Source organism: Xenopus laevis, chromosome 8S, assembly GCF_017654675.1.
Source record: "Xenopus laevis strain J_2021 chromosome 8S, Xenopus_laevis_v10.1, whole genome shotgun sequence".
In the NCBI taxonomy this organism is placed as follows: domain Eukaryota; kingdom Metazoa; phylum Chordata; class Amphibia; order Anura; family Pipidae; genus Xenopus; species Xenopus laevis.
The window spans coordinates 84,966,223-84,981,345 of record NC_054386.1 but is presented as its reverse complement, the minus strand read 5'-3'; the positions used below and the strand labels follow the sequence as shown (position 1 = coordinate 84,981,345).

The 15,123-nt window shown below is 39.9% G+C and overlaps 1 protein-coding gene across 1 annotated transcript in view; it reads right to left on the bottom strand.

Moving 5' to 3' along the window:
- Positions 1 to 8,400: 8,400 nt before the first annotated feature.
- axl.S (AXL receptor tyrosine kinase S homeolog) overlaps positions 8,401 to 15,123 on the bottom strand; it is a 57,628-nt gene continuing 50,905 nt past the window's right edge. Inside the window, exons 16-20 of the mRNA XM_018233328.2 lie at positions 13,491 to 13,612; positions 13,032 to 13,141; positions 12,736 to 12,895; positions 11,880 to 12,016; positions 8,401 to 9,376 (exon numbers count right to left, since the gene is read on the bottom strand). Coding sequence (XP_018088817.1) covers positions 8,977 to 9,376; positions 11,880 to 12,016; positions 12,736 to 12,895; positions 13,032 to 13,141; positions 13,491 to 13,612 — 929 coding nt within the window. The 3' untranslated portion in view covers positions 8,401 to 8,976. The remainder of the gene's footprint in view (positions 9,377 to 11,879; positions 12,017 to 12,735; positions 12,896 to 13,031; positions 13,142 to 13,490; positions 13,613 to 15,123) is intronic.

Below are 15,123 nucleotides of genomic sequence, written 5' to 3'. Positions count from 1 at the left end.
GTTAGAAGCAGGAGGGCCCACTAACACCTTGGCCCACTGGGAGTTTTCCTGGTATCCCGGTGGGCCAGTCCGACACTGAACAGAATATTCATAGGATAGATAATTAGAACAGTACCCAGGATGTTTTTTTTAAAATACAAAACATAAGAGTAATTTTATGGCAATGCAATTGTCGCAAGCTCAATTAGAGAATAAGCAATGGCAAAATAATATTTTACTAATTGGTTATTTAGAGACCGGTGACAGTATGAGCAACACATACGACTACAGAGCAAGTATTGGCCCCACACTTCCTGTCTGACGCGAACCACGGTTCACTGAAAATGATGTATAAGGAAATATTTTTCGAGATTACGGAAACTCAGAAGCAATTAGATACCCATTTAAACCCGGAGGTAACACGCGCCTGTTACTTATACCCCTGAGGAAGTTGAGGAGTTTGCAAAACGCATAGGGCGGCATAGGTGGATGGTGGGTGACTAGCTCCTACTTGGTATATATGTATATCAGTCTAAAATAAACTCACCAGTTTTACCAGTTCAGGGCAACAGTAACTAATATTTTCATTATTTTAAAACACAGTTTTTTTAGTGTTACTGTTCCTTTACTCACATCTATTTTTTTAGCCAATCCCTACCCCAGAGGATTGTCTTTTTATGTCCATTTGAAACTAAGAAGTATGTGTAGTTTCCAGGCTTTAGCTAATAACCAAGTCTCTGTCTCTATAGCACATCATTAAAATAATGCTGTTTAGTTTCTATTAGTATAATTATACTGTATTACTAGGTTGTTATCTTCCTGTTGTTCAGTATTTTAAAGCTAATAACACACAGTTGTTTTTACTTTTCCACTATATACGCCGGGTTTTTGATTGTAACTTACATGCTATGGTTCAAAAGCAAACTAACTGAACAGTTATGTCTCATGCGATCCTCTTTAAGTTGCTGACTAACTAAAGGTGGTCATAGTCAGGGTCGGACTGGGGGGCCCAGGGCCCACTGGGACTGCTGGTCCAGGGGCCCACTGGGACTGCTGGTCCAGGGCCCCCCGCCCCCCTTCTGCGCCGCTCGAACGCCGCCATGCGCATGCGTGAGCGGCGCTTCTCGGTGCGCAAGCGGCGATGTGCAAGCGGCGATGCGATGCGCATCGCTGGAAGCTTTTTCAACATTTTTATACTATTAGAGGGGGTCTGGCCCGGCGGGGGCCCTCGAGGGTCGGGGCCCACCGGGTTTTTTCCCGGTGTCCCGCCGGGCCAGTCCGACACTGGTCATAGTCATAACAATTATGATCTTTCCAGGAAAAGATCTTTCCAAGAAACACAGGTGTAGAGCTGAATAGTCAGATATACAGGTAGAAACAATAGAATTCTACCTGTATCTGACGATTCAGCACTAAACAGGGGCTGATGTTCAGATGCCTTCAAAGGCTCCCGATCAAAATTTTCCACCTGGGCCGATAGGTGAGCCGACCAATATCCAAGTCTTCTGCCAATATCAGTCGGCTCATCTCCTGCCATACACGCACCAAATATTGTATGAAAATTTGTTTTGTACGATATTATCGGTGCGTCTATGGCCACCTTAAAGGGATACTGACATGGTGAAAAAAAATTTTTTTTTTCAAAACCTATGAGCTAAGACTGCTGCTCCAGCAGAATTCTGCACTGAAATCCATTTCTCAAAAGAGCAAACAGATTTCTTTATATTTAATTTTGAAATCTGACACGGGGCTAGACATATTGTCAGTTTCCCAGCTGCCTCCAGTCATGTGACTTGTACTCTGATAAACTTCAGTCACTCTTTACTGCTGTACTGCAAGATGGAGTGATATCACCCCCCTACCTTTCCCCCCAGCAGCCCATCAGCAGAACAATGGGAAGGTAACCAGATAGCAGCTCCCTAACACAAGATAACAGCTGCCTGATAGATCTAAGAACAACACTTAATAGTAAAAAGCCATGTCCCACTGAGACACATTCAGTTACATTGAGTAGGAGAAACAACAGCCTGCAGAAAGCAGTTCCATAATTCATTCTTTTTAATTAACTCTGAAAGCACATGTCCAGGCAAAATGACTAGCGATGAGCGAATCTGTCACCGAAAAATTAGCGAAGCTCAGAAAAAAATTTGCGAAACGGCAAACAATTTGCAAATGCGTTTAAGTTAATGGTCATCAAAATTATTTTATGCACACTACAATTTTTACACAAGCAACTTTTTTGTCCAAATGCATTAAAGTCAATGGGTGTCAAAATTTTTTTAAGAGCGACAATTTTTGCGCGTGCAGCTTTTTTTGTGGCAGTGAATTTTTCCAGAAGTTTCACTAAATAATTTGCAGGTGGAGAAGTGCGGAAATTCACCATGAATCCATGTCTGGCGAATAAATTCGCCCATCACTAAAAATGACCTAAGATGGCTGTCTACGCACCAATATTACAGCTAAAAAAAATACACTTTCTGGTTCAGGAATTAAATTTTATATTGAAAAGTGAATTATTTGTAAAATACGTATTTTTCACGTTTTTTCCCCGCAAAAAAAATTGTCGGGAAAGTGTACTTATAAATAAGCCGAAAAAAACCCGTGCGGATTTGGTCGGAGTTTTTTTCAGAAAATATTGAGATAAATTTGGACTTTGATAAATAACCCCCCAAGTGTTTATGTACTCAAAAATAAAGGTCTTTTGAGGAAAATTACTCTTTAGTGAGATTTGATCATGATGCTAGTTGTTGGATACAAAAAGGCAATAATTAAAAGTATAAAGAAAAAATAAGTCATGGACCATTTTAAGTTCACCTGCCTGTCAAGAGTATCTTTCAGTTTGACCTGTTCATATATCTTCCCTTACTCTTACTACTGCTCCCCTAAACCTGATTTAGACTTTTGTTATAATACAGATTTCAGAGAGAAATTGATTAAAATAAGCTTTTATTTTTCAGTTTAAGCATTTCTATCTGCAAAGTGTAAAGAAATATATATTTCATTTCATGTACAAAAACATATATATATATACACATTCATATTTAAAAAAAATGATTGTAGAAGTGTTTGGAAAAAAACAGGAAACCAAAACGCATCTTCAATGTAATACTCTACATTTTGAAAGAAGGCACACGAACAACAGATCTGTTCTGGGCAGTGAAATATAAGGGGGTTATTTACTAAACTCGGAATGCAAAAATCCCAGAAAATTCATAATTATTTTTATAAAATCTGACTTTTAAAAAATCACAAAGTTTTCAGAATTTATTATACCCCGAGGATGGAAAAATCGAATTAGAAAATTCGGCACCTGTCGAGGTTGCATATAAATCAATGGAAGAAATCCCAATGATTTTTTGATGTGCGCCGTGCATTATACCCCAGAGTTTTTGGGCAAAAAAGCATAAGAAATCTGAGTTTTCGGGTGAAAAATCTGAAAAAACCGTGAAAAAAATCCTGATTTGATCTGATCTGATAATAAATAAGTGTAAAAAACCAGAGCGGATTTGATCGGAGTTTGTAACAGAAAATGTTTAGATAAAATCAGACTTTGATAAATTACCCCCTAATAGTCACTTCCATTATTCTAAGGAATGAAGAGGTATGCTGTATTCGACAATATTCAGAATGGTTAGTAAACATTGCTTTGTTCAGTATCAGTGAATCAGCAAGTACAGAATCCAGACAATACTATTAAGCAATATAGGCACTGACACTCAGAGGCGGGGCTTATGGGGAGTGGGGTGTGGTCAAAGATTGGCATAACTTGGCAGTGGTCAGGGCAGATGATGGCCATGTCTTGTGGCATTTATTGCCATTGGTGCCTTATTTTACTTGTTGGCAGGGTCCACCACTCAAGGGGGCCAAGGTGAGTGTTTGCTAAAATTTGGAGCCACGATTGTCGATGGTGGCCCTGCAGACAACTATAGTTACGCCATATTTAAAACAAAACTCCAAATAACTACACATGCATTCTAATATTAATAATATCTAATATTAATACCATTTCAGGTATCAAACTCCTATTTTCCTTGTGTTGTCAAGACAATGACTGGATGAATTTAAAAGGGAGGTTAAAGTAAAGTAAAGACACTGGGAAACAGCAATCGATAGAGACAGATAGAGATGGTTGGTTAATATCAGCACTAGAGGTTCATTATTGGTAGAATTCTTGAAAATATTGAATACACAGGTATTTAGCATGATAAAACAGTGGAATGGTCTCTGAACGTAAATATTTACTGGTACCAAAAACCTTAGTGGTCCAAGCCTGTCTAAGTTGCATATCCTCGATTTAGCGGCAGTCGGTAGAGAAATATGCTGAATCACAGTTTTACCTACATTAAATGCTCGTTTTTATCAGCACAGAGTAAATACGAGATTCATGGAAGATTCTATTGCAAGGAATTGTGATATATTTGAGACAGTATCATGCTAAAGATGTCTATATTGCAATGAATAGTGGCATTGTCCCTTTTCTCTTATATTACTGAAAGTAACCAGTGGCTGTACTTTAATACATGACAGTACCCATTGAAGGCAGTGCAACTTAAATGACTCAAAAGTGCTGAAAATGGAATGTTCTGTCAGGATACACAGAGAGGAGGATTTGCACTACGTGACTACACTGAGATAGACAGTTTCATGTCTAAACGGGATTCTACTAATCTCGGCATGGGGATTCAAATGAGGCAAAGAAAAGATGTTAGTGGGGAGGAGAAGAAGGACTTGGCTAAGTACAAGTGTCTATAAACAGTAAGGGGCCGATTCACTAAGGGTCGAATATCGAAGGTTAATTAACCCTCGATATTCGACTAGGAATTAAAATCCTTCGACTTCGAATATCGAAGTCGAAGGATTTAGCGCAGATAGTTCGATCAAACGATCGAAGGATAATTCCTTCGATCGAACGATAAAATCCTTCGAATCGATTCGAAGGATTTTAATCCAACGATCGAAGGAATATCCTTCGATGAAAAAAAGTTAGCCAAGCCTATGGGGACCTTCCCCATAGGCTAACATTGACTTCGGTAGCTTTTAGATGGCGAACTAGGGAGTCGAAGTTTTCTTTAAAGAGACAGTACTTCGACTATCGAATGGTCGAATAGTCGAACAATTTTTAGTTCGAATCCTTCGATTCGAAGTCGTAGTCGAAGGTCGAAGTAGCCCATTCGGAATGATGGTCGAAGTAGCCCAAAAAAAAACTTCTAATCCTTCACTCGAAGTTAGTGAATCGGCCCCTAAATATTATGCCCTGGTGACTGAAGGAAGATATTAGAAACTAATAACAGAAAATACTGAACATAACAGTGATACACTCACCTGTTTAGAATATTTCCCCTTCAACTGAAGTTATGGCAACTTAAAGGAGATCTAAACCCTTAATTAAAAAACACCCTACCCCTCTACCCTATATAGACCCCTCTCCCTGCTCCAGCCTAGCTTTCTTACTTAACCCTCTGTGCAGATTCAGGGCATCAGAGTTCACGGGGCGCCATCTTCTTCTTTTCAGAAATCTTCGGTGCTTCGGCGATTTCTGTGACTTTCGGCGCATGTGCAGTTGTCACGAAATGGAAGATTGCTCCAACTGCGCATGTGCCGATATACCGCTCTCTTCCCGAAGATTAACCAAGAGAAGAAAATGTCGCCTGTGAACTCAGATGCCCTGAATCTGCAATGAGGTGTAAGTAAAGAGTTAGGGGTATTTACCAGAGGTAACAGCTACCCTGGGGGGGAGCAGGGAGGGGGTAGGGTTTTTTTAGTTAAGGGTTTAAGGGTTTAGTTCTCCTTTAAGTGCAAGTGCATTAAATCCCACCTACTGTGGGATGACAACAGAAAAAAGGTAGTATAACACATATTTGTGCTTCCCACTACCAACTGAAACACCTGTAGCCTATTTATTATTAACACAGGGAGACTAAAATATATAGATTTTGTGCATCTCACTGGGCAGCAATAATGAAAGAAACAAAAGGACACCAAGGGGCAGATGTATTAAGGGTCGAATATCGAGGGTTAATTAACCCTCGATATTCGACTAGGAACTATAATCCTTCGACTTCGAATATCGAAGTCGAAGGATTTAGCGCAAATGCTGCGATCGAACGATCGAAGGATTATTCCTTCGATCGAACGATTAAATCCTTCGAATCGAACGATTCGAAGGATTTTAATCCAACGATCGAACGAATATCCTTCGATCAAAAAAACTTAGGCAAGCCTATGGGGACCTTCCCCATAGGCTAACATTGACTTCGGTAGCTTTTAGCTGCCGAAGTAGGGGGTCGAAGTTTTTTTTAAAGAGACAGTACTTCGACTATCGAATGGTCGAATAGTCGAACGATTTTTAGTTCGAATCCTTCGATTCGTAGTCGTAGTCGTAGTCGAAGGTCGAAGTAGCCCATTCGATGGTCGAAGTAGCCCAAAAAACACTTCGAAATTCGAAGTTTTTTTACTTCGAATCCTTCACTCGAGCTTTATGAATCGGCCCCCAAGGCAGATGGACCTTTTCCTCCCTTCCATGGCTTATTCTGGATATTGATACAAGACACACCAGCACAACATGGATAATTCCAGCAGGATTTGACCTTGCTCGTTTATTTGCGGATGCAACGTTTCGGGGCGTGACCCCTTTCTCAAGCATCACGCCCCGAAACGTTGCATCCGCAAATAAACGAGCAAGGTCAAATCCTGCTGGAATTATCCATGTTGTGCTGGTGTGTCTTGTATCTATACTGCTTCCGAGGTTGTCCAATTCCTCTAAACATCTAGCACCTGGAGTTCGTTTGACTTCGGACGGCCAGGGTGTGCGAGTGTAAGTTTTTCTTTTTTGTAACTTATTCTGGATATTCCCTATTGCAGGGCAAAACAGCAACAATTTGTTATAGAACACTTGAGTTGAAACCTTGTAAAATGCAGACTAGAACAACGTCAGTCACTTCAATTACACGTTAAAAGTGGAAATAAACATACACGGGTGTCTTTTTAAAATAAAAATGTGCATTGCCAACAAATGCAGTCGATTATATATATATATATAAAAATGGATATCCTAGTGCAAATACAAAGTATAAAAATGATAATACTGTCCTTCATAGTGTTAGCAGTCAAGCAATTGCCCCAGAAATGATGAAAGATTTCCAAAGCCAGATTTGAACGGCGTCTTTTTTGTTTTGCTTTTAGTTTTGGGAGGAGCGGCAATCAGAAATGTGTGAATATTCTGGTTTGTAACATAACCATTCAGTCAAGAATAAGGGAAAGGAGCTTCTGATATTCACTTACCTGGTTTAGATGTGATTGCCAATAATATTACTGTTGTTAGCTTTTGGAATGGATTTGTTTTTCTTTGTAAGCAAGTTGTGTTACTCCTTTATTGTACTCTCTTTGGGGCAAATTCACTAAGATGTGAAGTTGTGCCAGGCGCAACTTCGCCGCACTTCGCCAGGCGTAGTTTCGCCAGTGCTCCGCAAATTCACTAAAATCCGAAGTTGCTCTCAGGGGTAGCGTAAGGTTGCGAAGTTGCACTAGCGTTGATTCGCTATGTAAAGCGAAGTTACGCTAGCGAAGGCTAATTTGCATACGGCGCCAAATTCAAATTTCAATGGAGGAACATGTATCTGCACTACAAATGCCAAGAAAACCTTCAAATAATCAAATAAAAATTTTATTTTGCCCTACATGTGCCCTACATGTGCCCACTGTCTAGGTAAGTTGCCATGAGTCAGGAAATGTAGGGGGGAAGGAGGGGAACCCCAAAAATTTTTTCGATCTTTTTCAGCCTATCACCCATAATGTAGAAAACACGCCAGCGTTTTTTGGGACTTAGAAAAATTTTTGACTTTTTTTGAAACAATCCCTATCTACTCTATTGCGCTTCGACAGGTCTGAGGTGGCGAAGGAAGTCTAGCGTAAAAGGTAGCGTTCAGTACACTGCGCAAGTTAGTGAATTTGCGTACTTACGTCGCTATCGAAAATTCGCCTGGCGTAAGGGTGCGAAGTAACACTAGCGAAACTACGTCAGCGTTCGTTAGTGAATTTGCGCAGTAACGAAAATGCCAAACGCTAGCGAATTAACGCTAGCGTTCGGCGCTTCGGCGCTTAGTGAATTTGCCCCTTTGTCTTTGGATCACATTGCTGCTACAGACATACCCTTTAAGTGATATTGCTGCAAGTTAGTCCCTGTTTTTCTCCGTGGGACTAATCTTTTAAACCAAAATATATGTGATTCTAATTAGGTCAGTATACTACACACAAGGCGAATAAGTTAACCCATTAGATATTTCAATAGCACTAGATCCCTTTACAAGGTGACCCCTACACAATTATGTATGTGACATTGCGTGTCATTATATTACTACATGTGACTGAACCATCAGAAACACCCAATAAACCATTTTTAGTTAATTAAACATGACTCTGTCATTAATGCACATTACTCTATAATAGGACTAGAATGCCGGGAGAATAATTTCTCCATACGTAGTTATAAACTGTAACTGCAGTATGTAATTAAGATACAAACAATCCCTCTTCATATTGATGAGGAATACCACTCAAAATGCACAGGAAACTCTTAGTTTGAAAATCAGATGTAAAATACAAAATGGTCCAAATATCAAATGTGAAAGGACCACAGTCAATATAAAAGCATAAAAATAGACCAATTAATGGAGTCAAATAAAAAAAATAAAATTCTTATGGCTACATTCTTGCAAGCTGATCATGGCAGTTACGAGCTCCATCCAGTCTTTGGTCACGAATCTCCATAATCACATCCCAGAACGTCTAAGATACTTGAACTACTTCAACACATGACCAGGACAGTATGTCAAAAAAAGAAAAACTCACAAGCAAGAAGATCAGTGGTGAGTTTTCAAAAAGTAATGCCTTTAAACTGGAATGGTTGGAAAGTTCCTTAAAAAAAAGTTTTCGGAACAAAACACTACAAGTTTGTAAAAGTGCATTGGAGTAACACATAATAATGCAACTTGGCTTGGATTATTGTCTGGAAGTTACAACCTCTTCTACAGTTCCATCCTCCAGTGCAGAGTTGTAAGATGGGTGTTCTGTAGATGGTGTTGTCCCCAAAAGTCTTGTCGTCTCATGGGCTGGGCACATGACATAACGATTGGAATTTTCAGAGTGGTGAACCTCTGCAGTGACTGGACCAGCTTTGAAGAAAAGATCATCTCCAAGATCCTTGGCATCTTGGCCGCCTACTGCACCTAACTCTTCAGACAAAGGAGAGGAGGCATCTTCCATGTTAACATACAGAATCTCCTCAGGATCTTTAATCGGAGGAAGGTTCTTGAGAATTTTCCCCAACTCACTACACATTGTATCAAAAGATGGACGATCTTTGGAATTCAGCTGCCAACAGCTGGACATCAGCTCATACCTTGTCATAAAACATAACAAATAACACAGTAAGATCAAAATAAAAATAGAAACTGCTGTTCTTATTTTAATATTAATATTAATAAAGGAGTGCAAAGTGCATTCAATCCTTAATTCATAATCTTTTTTATCTACAAATTACAGTTTAATTGTTCTAAAGGCATACAATAGTTTCCTAAACTGACGGCAAATTAGTCTATAAAACAAAGGGTGGCACACTGGAGTGACTTGTACCCGGCATTAATTACTCTTTTTTGTATTTGTTTGCTATTGTTTAGGGTTTATTGTGTCCAACGTTTCCGTTCCACACAGAAACCTTTGTCAGGGAAAAAAGGTTCCTGTGTTTAACGGAAACGTTGGACACAATAAACCCTAAACTTGTTTGATTTCTATCCTGTTGGAACATCCTTGGAGTGCTGTCAATTGGCTTCTATGTTTATCGTTTTGGGGACTGGCCCCCAGGATTTATTTACTACTAATGGTCTGCACCTCATTTTAAGTATATACTGTACAATATATATATATATATATATATATTTATCAATTTGAGAAAGGCTAGAGTACTAGCTCCTGTTATTAAAATTCCCAGCATTCATAAGACCTGCAAGTGTGACTCTTCCTCTACATTTATGCACAATTCAATCTTTGGAGTTTGTGCACTCAAGCGCATGTGGACGTCTGTTATGTGTTTTCTTTATGTGGATATATACAGGCAGTCCCCGGGTTATGTACGAGATAGGGTCTGTAGGTTTGTTCTTAAGTTGAATTTGTATGTAAGTTGAAACACATTGATACATTTACTTATTAAATGCAAAAAGACAGATCTTTGTCTTAAGAGAGTATTTATTTTTTACCTTTCTGTGCTCTGCAGTAGAGAACACATGCCAGTGGGGATTGGGGCAAGTGGTTTATTAAAGGCCAAGCAAACCACAGTATAATAGCCTCTGTTTGTAAGTATGAGTTGTATGTAAGTTGGGTGTATGTTACTTGAGGCCTCCCTATATATATATATATATATATATATATATATATATATATATATATATATATATATATATATATATCTATATATATATATATATATATATATATATTGTCCGAAAAATGGGTGCACGCTGGGATTTTGTAGATTAAAAATCCATAAATTTATTGGTTACATTAAAACAGGTCAAGGCCAAAGGAATGGATGGCACTCAGTTCAAGGAGGTAGCAAATTCATTGCAGGCTCCTACAAGGATCTTACGCCATAAGCGTAAGATCCTTGTAGGAGCCTGCAATAAACTTGCTACCTCCTTGAATGGAGTGCCGTCCATTCCTTTGGCCTTGAACTGACACTAAGGTAGGGGCCGATTCACTAACTTCGAGTGAAGGATTCGAAGTAAAAAAACTTCGAATTTCGAGTGTTTTTTTGTGCTCCTCGACTATCGAATTGGCGTAAATTCGCCTGAGTAGAATGATTCGAATAGATCGAGCGCAAAAACGCTGCGACTATTCGCCATTCGATAGTCGAAGTACTGGATCGAGTGCAAAAACGCTGCGACTATTCGCCCATTCGATAGTCGAAGTACTGTCTCTTTTAAAAATACTTCGACTGCCTACTTCGCCAGCTAAAACCTACCGAATTGCTTTAAAAGCCTATGGGAAAGTCCCATAGGCTTATTTCCAAGTTTTTGATCGAATAAAAAGGCATTAGATCGAATGAAAATCCTTCGAGCGAATATTCGATCGAGTGTCTATTCGCCTGGCGAATATTCGCCAATTCGACTATTCGCCAGCGCGTAAATTCGGCCGAATTGCCTATTCGATTCTATTCGATTCTATTCCCCAGTCGAATTTTGAGGGATTTAACCCCTCGAAATTCGACCCTTGATGAATTTGCCCCTAAGCGGTGGGGACAATGCAGACTGAGCACCTAACAAGGAGGGAATAGAACAGCCTATGGGGTATATTTATCAAAGAGTGAAGTTAATAGTGAAATTCCGCCACTTCCCATTCATTTCTATGGGATTTTTAAAGGCGTATTTATCAAAGGGTGAAATTTCACTTTCACCCATTGATAAATACACCTTTCAAAATCCCATAGAAATGAATGGAGAGTGGCGGAATTTCACTCTAGTGGCGGAACTTCACTCTTTGATAAATTTACCCCTATGGGAGGGTGACCTTGGAGCGGTCTATTTGGTTTGTCTGATACATTAAAACAGGACTGTTTTAATGTAACCAACAAATTTATCTACAAAATCTACAAAATTTATTGAGGAAGCACCTGGGCCCCCTTTTTTTGTGAGCGGTGTGCGGTAGATCTATGAAGTGTGTATATATATATATAATGTAATTTGACAGAAATAAAAATGTATTTAATATTCTATTGGATTAAATACAATTAATTACTTAAAGCTACTTCAAAAATCAGGCATACAAATGAGGTATTTATTCTTCATTAAACCTTTGCCAAATGTGTAAGTAATATTTGTTACAGCGGAACTATGAACGTGTATACTCACAGTCCATCTAGACAATCTGGAGGTTGCTTCAGACGGTTTCCCTGCTGCAGGTAGTCGTATATTTCACTATTCTCTACACCAGGATATGGTGTCTGACCTCGGGTTGCAATCTCCCACATAGTTACCCCAAAAGACCACTGTTGTTGTAAAAAAAAAAATTAAAAAAATACATGCCTTGTCCCTAACACCGTAATTAATAAGTATTCTTTATTTGCACGGTGCTATAATATTCTGCAGCACTTGACAGACATTATATTGTACATCATTCCCATCAGTCCTTGCCTACTACAGCGTTCAATCCACCATGATCACTTTTACCAGGGGCCACTTAACCAGAAGTTTTGCATGTGGGAGCAAACAGGACTGTCATATACTAATTAGGATATAATAGTTATGAACATCAATTTTGTAATCATAAGCTGATGTGACCAAGTCCATCGCACTTATCCTTCATACATATATTTTAATTGTCATCACTGTGTGCTTTTATAACTCATCTGACAGTATATACAATTCTAGCTGTAGGCAGCAATAAAGATTCAGGACCAGGGGCGTAACTACAGAGGAAGCAGACCCTGCGGCTGCAGGGGGGCCCAGGAGGTACAGGGGGCCCCATGAGGCTCTCATTGATGAGCAATTTGAACATATATTGGTAAAACAGGACAAACACTGGATATGTTGGGGGCCCTAAAATTAATTTGTAAGTGTTTTTGGTAATTCAGCTCAGTCTAGCTACAGATATGCAGCCTTCATTGGGCATGGCAGCATTTTTAACTTTCTTATAGAGTTAACCCATGTAATGTGCATCTACCACTGAGTTACTTTCCCCCAAAACTGCTGTTAAATCATTGCTTACCACATCGCTTTTTGTTGTATAGACTCTATCTGCAAGGCTCTCTATTGCGATCCATTTAACAGGCATTTTTGCAATACGGCCTTGCCTGTAATAGTCCCCGTTGTAGATTTTTTTGGAGAGGCCAAAATCTGCCACAGAGACGTTCATGTTCTCATTCAGCCTGTAAGGAAATGTATAGTGTTATAAAGAGCTTGTGATATAAAAGATAAGTGGTAGCAGAAATGTTGAGAGAAAAAGTAGAGAATGGAGAAGAATGAATGAGGAAAGTAGGAAGGAGAGAGGAATGTATATCTCACATGCAGTTCCTGGCTGCGAGGTCTCTGTGAATGAAGTTTTTGCCACTCAGGTAGGCCATACCATTTGCAATATCTGTCATGAACTTCACCAGTGTTTGCGTGGGTAGAAACTACAGGCAGGGAACAAAATTCACCAGTCATTAAAATTAGGTTTTATATTAAAGATTATTGCTGTTTTGTGCATTTGGTAAATGGTTTATGAGCACAATTTTGTGTTCCAAACATCCAGAAACATTCAGAAATTCTACTTATTTTCACAAGTTCAACAGCTCTGCTAATTTACAAGGATCATTCAAATAACAGGTTAACCTTCAGGGCATATTAGAATCATTCTCTGTATACGAAAAAGTAACCCAGTGGAGGATAATTAATGCAGAATATAAAAAAGTGTACAGATGTTGGTGCAAAAAGAGCCAGGATCATCTACTGGTGGTCAGATATCTAGCATTTCATACTTACCAGAGGTGTATCGCCCAGTCGCGAGTAAAGGAGGAAGCTATGTAAGTCTCCATGCTTCATAAAGGGCAAAATGACCACGGGTGATGGATAGCCTTCATTTTCAGTATTCTGCAGACAAACGCCTGGATGATAAGAAGCACATAGAACCATAATGAGGAATCAAAGACAGAAACAGCGAATAAACAGTGAGTCAAACTTGTGAAAGAACGACATCCTTTTATCACAAAATAGACAAGGCAATTAAAACAGACCTGTCCCACAGTTATGAGAAGCGGTATTAATAACATTCTTTTCAAATTAAATATGGAACCCAAATTCATTTTTTAATGAAGATATCCATAGCTGTTATACGTATTTAAAAATCTCAGCTGTCAATAATATATTGTCTGTCCTGCCTTTTGGCTGGCACATCCTACGTGGGGCTGCACTCCCCACAATCCCCCTCCCTCCTCTCCATCTAATTGTGTAGTCAGTGCATGGGGATGGGTACCAAGTCTCCCATTCAGGGGTATAAAAAAGATTTTGTGATAATTCAATGTTTGCCTTAATAACTGTGTTCACAAAATTGCCCCTGCCTCCTTGCTATGATTGTGAATTCCAAGACTTAAGTAAACAAGATTCTAATAATTGATATAGTGTAAGTAAAGTTTATTTTGTGTGACTAATACAATTAGGGTTGCCACCTGTCCGGTTTTAACCCAGACAGTTTTTTGAAGGGCTGTTCGGGTCAAAACTGGCTGCCCGGTCTTCCAAATTAGGAAAACCAGGCACGATTTCCAGAGATTGATGCAGTGATCATTGATCACCACGTTTTATCCCCACCCCCGACATCATAGTCCTGTCCCTGTCACTGCCCCACCCCTGCTGTGTCACGGCCCTGCCCCCCCCCTGCATCACTGCCCTGCCTCCCCCGGATTTCTTTTGGGGGAAAATGTGGCAACCCTAAATACAATAGAAAAGGATTCAGAATTATTTCTTAGGGTGACAGGTAGTGGTGTGTGGGCCGAGAATTTCTTGACCCACACCCAACCCTAACCAGCCCCCTCCCAATTTGCACCCGGCCCAGCCCGCTGCTACCCCCCGCAGTGACATCACAAATTGGGTGGGGCAGCCGCAAGTCTATAAATTTTGGCACCGGAAGCCAGAAGTGCTAGGTCGCGAGCAGGCCCGGACTGGCAATCTGTGGGTTCTGGCAAATGCCAGAGGGGCTGCTATAAGGTCCCATAGAAAGTCAGTATTTAGTGGGCTGGTGGAGGCTTTTTGGGCCTCTGTGTGGGCTGATTGGGCCTCTGTGTACCTGAAATGCCAGGGCCTATTCTAATTCTCAGTCCGGACCTGGTCGCGAGCGGGGGAGGACGGGAGAGGAGCTCAACCCAGACGAAATCGGGTAAACCCGCGGGTCCCCCCCCCCGGTTTCAGGCCGGCCCGCACATAACTAGTGACAGGTCCCTTTTAAAACAGGGCATTATTAAAATCCCTAGGTCCATGGGCCTCAACCTTAAAAACTGTGCTTTGCTCTTATTATTCAAATAGATGAGTATTTTTGGAAATGGTAAGATAGACATAAGACATGACCTTTCACTGCAAAGTCTCATCATCTTTTTGGATCCAATCTACAAAAATGTGTGAAAAT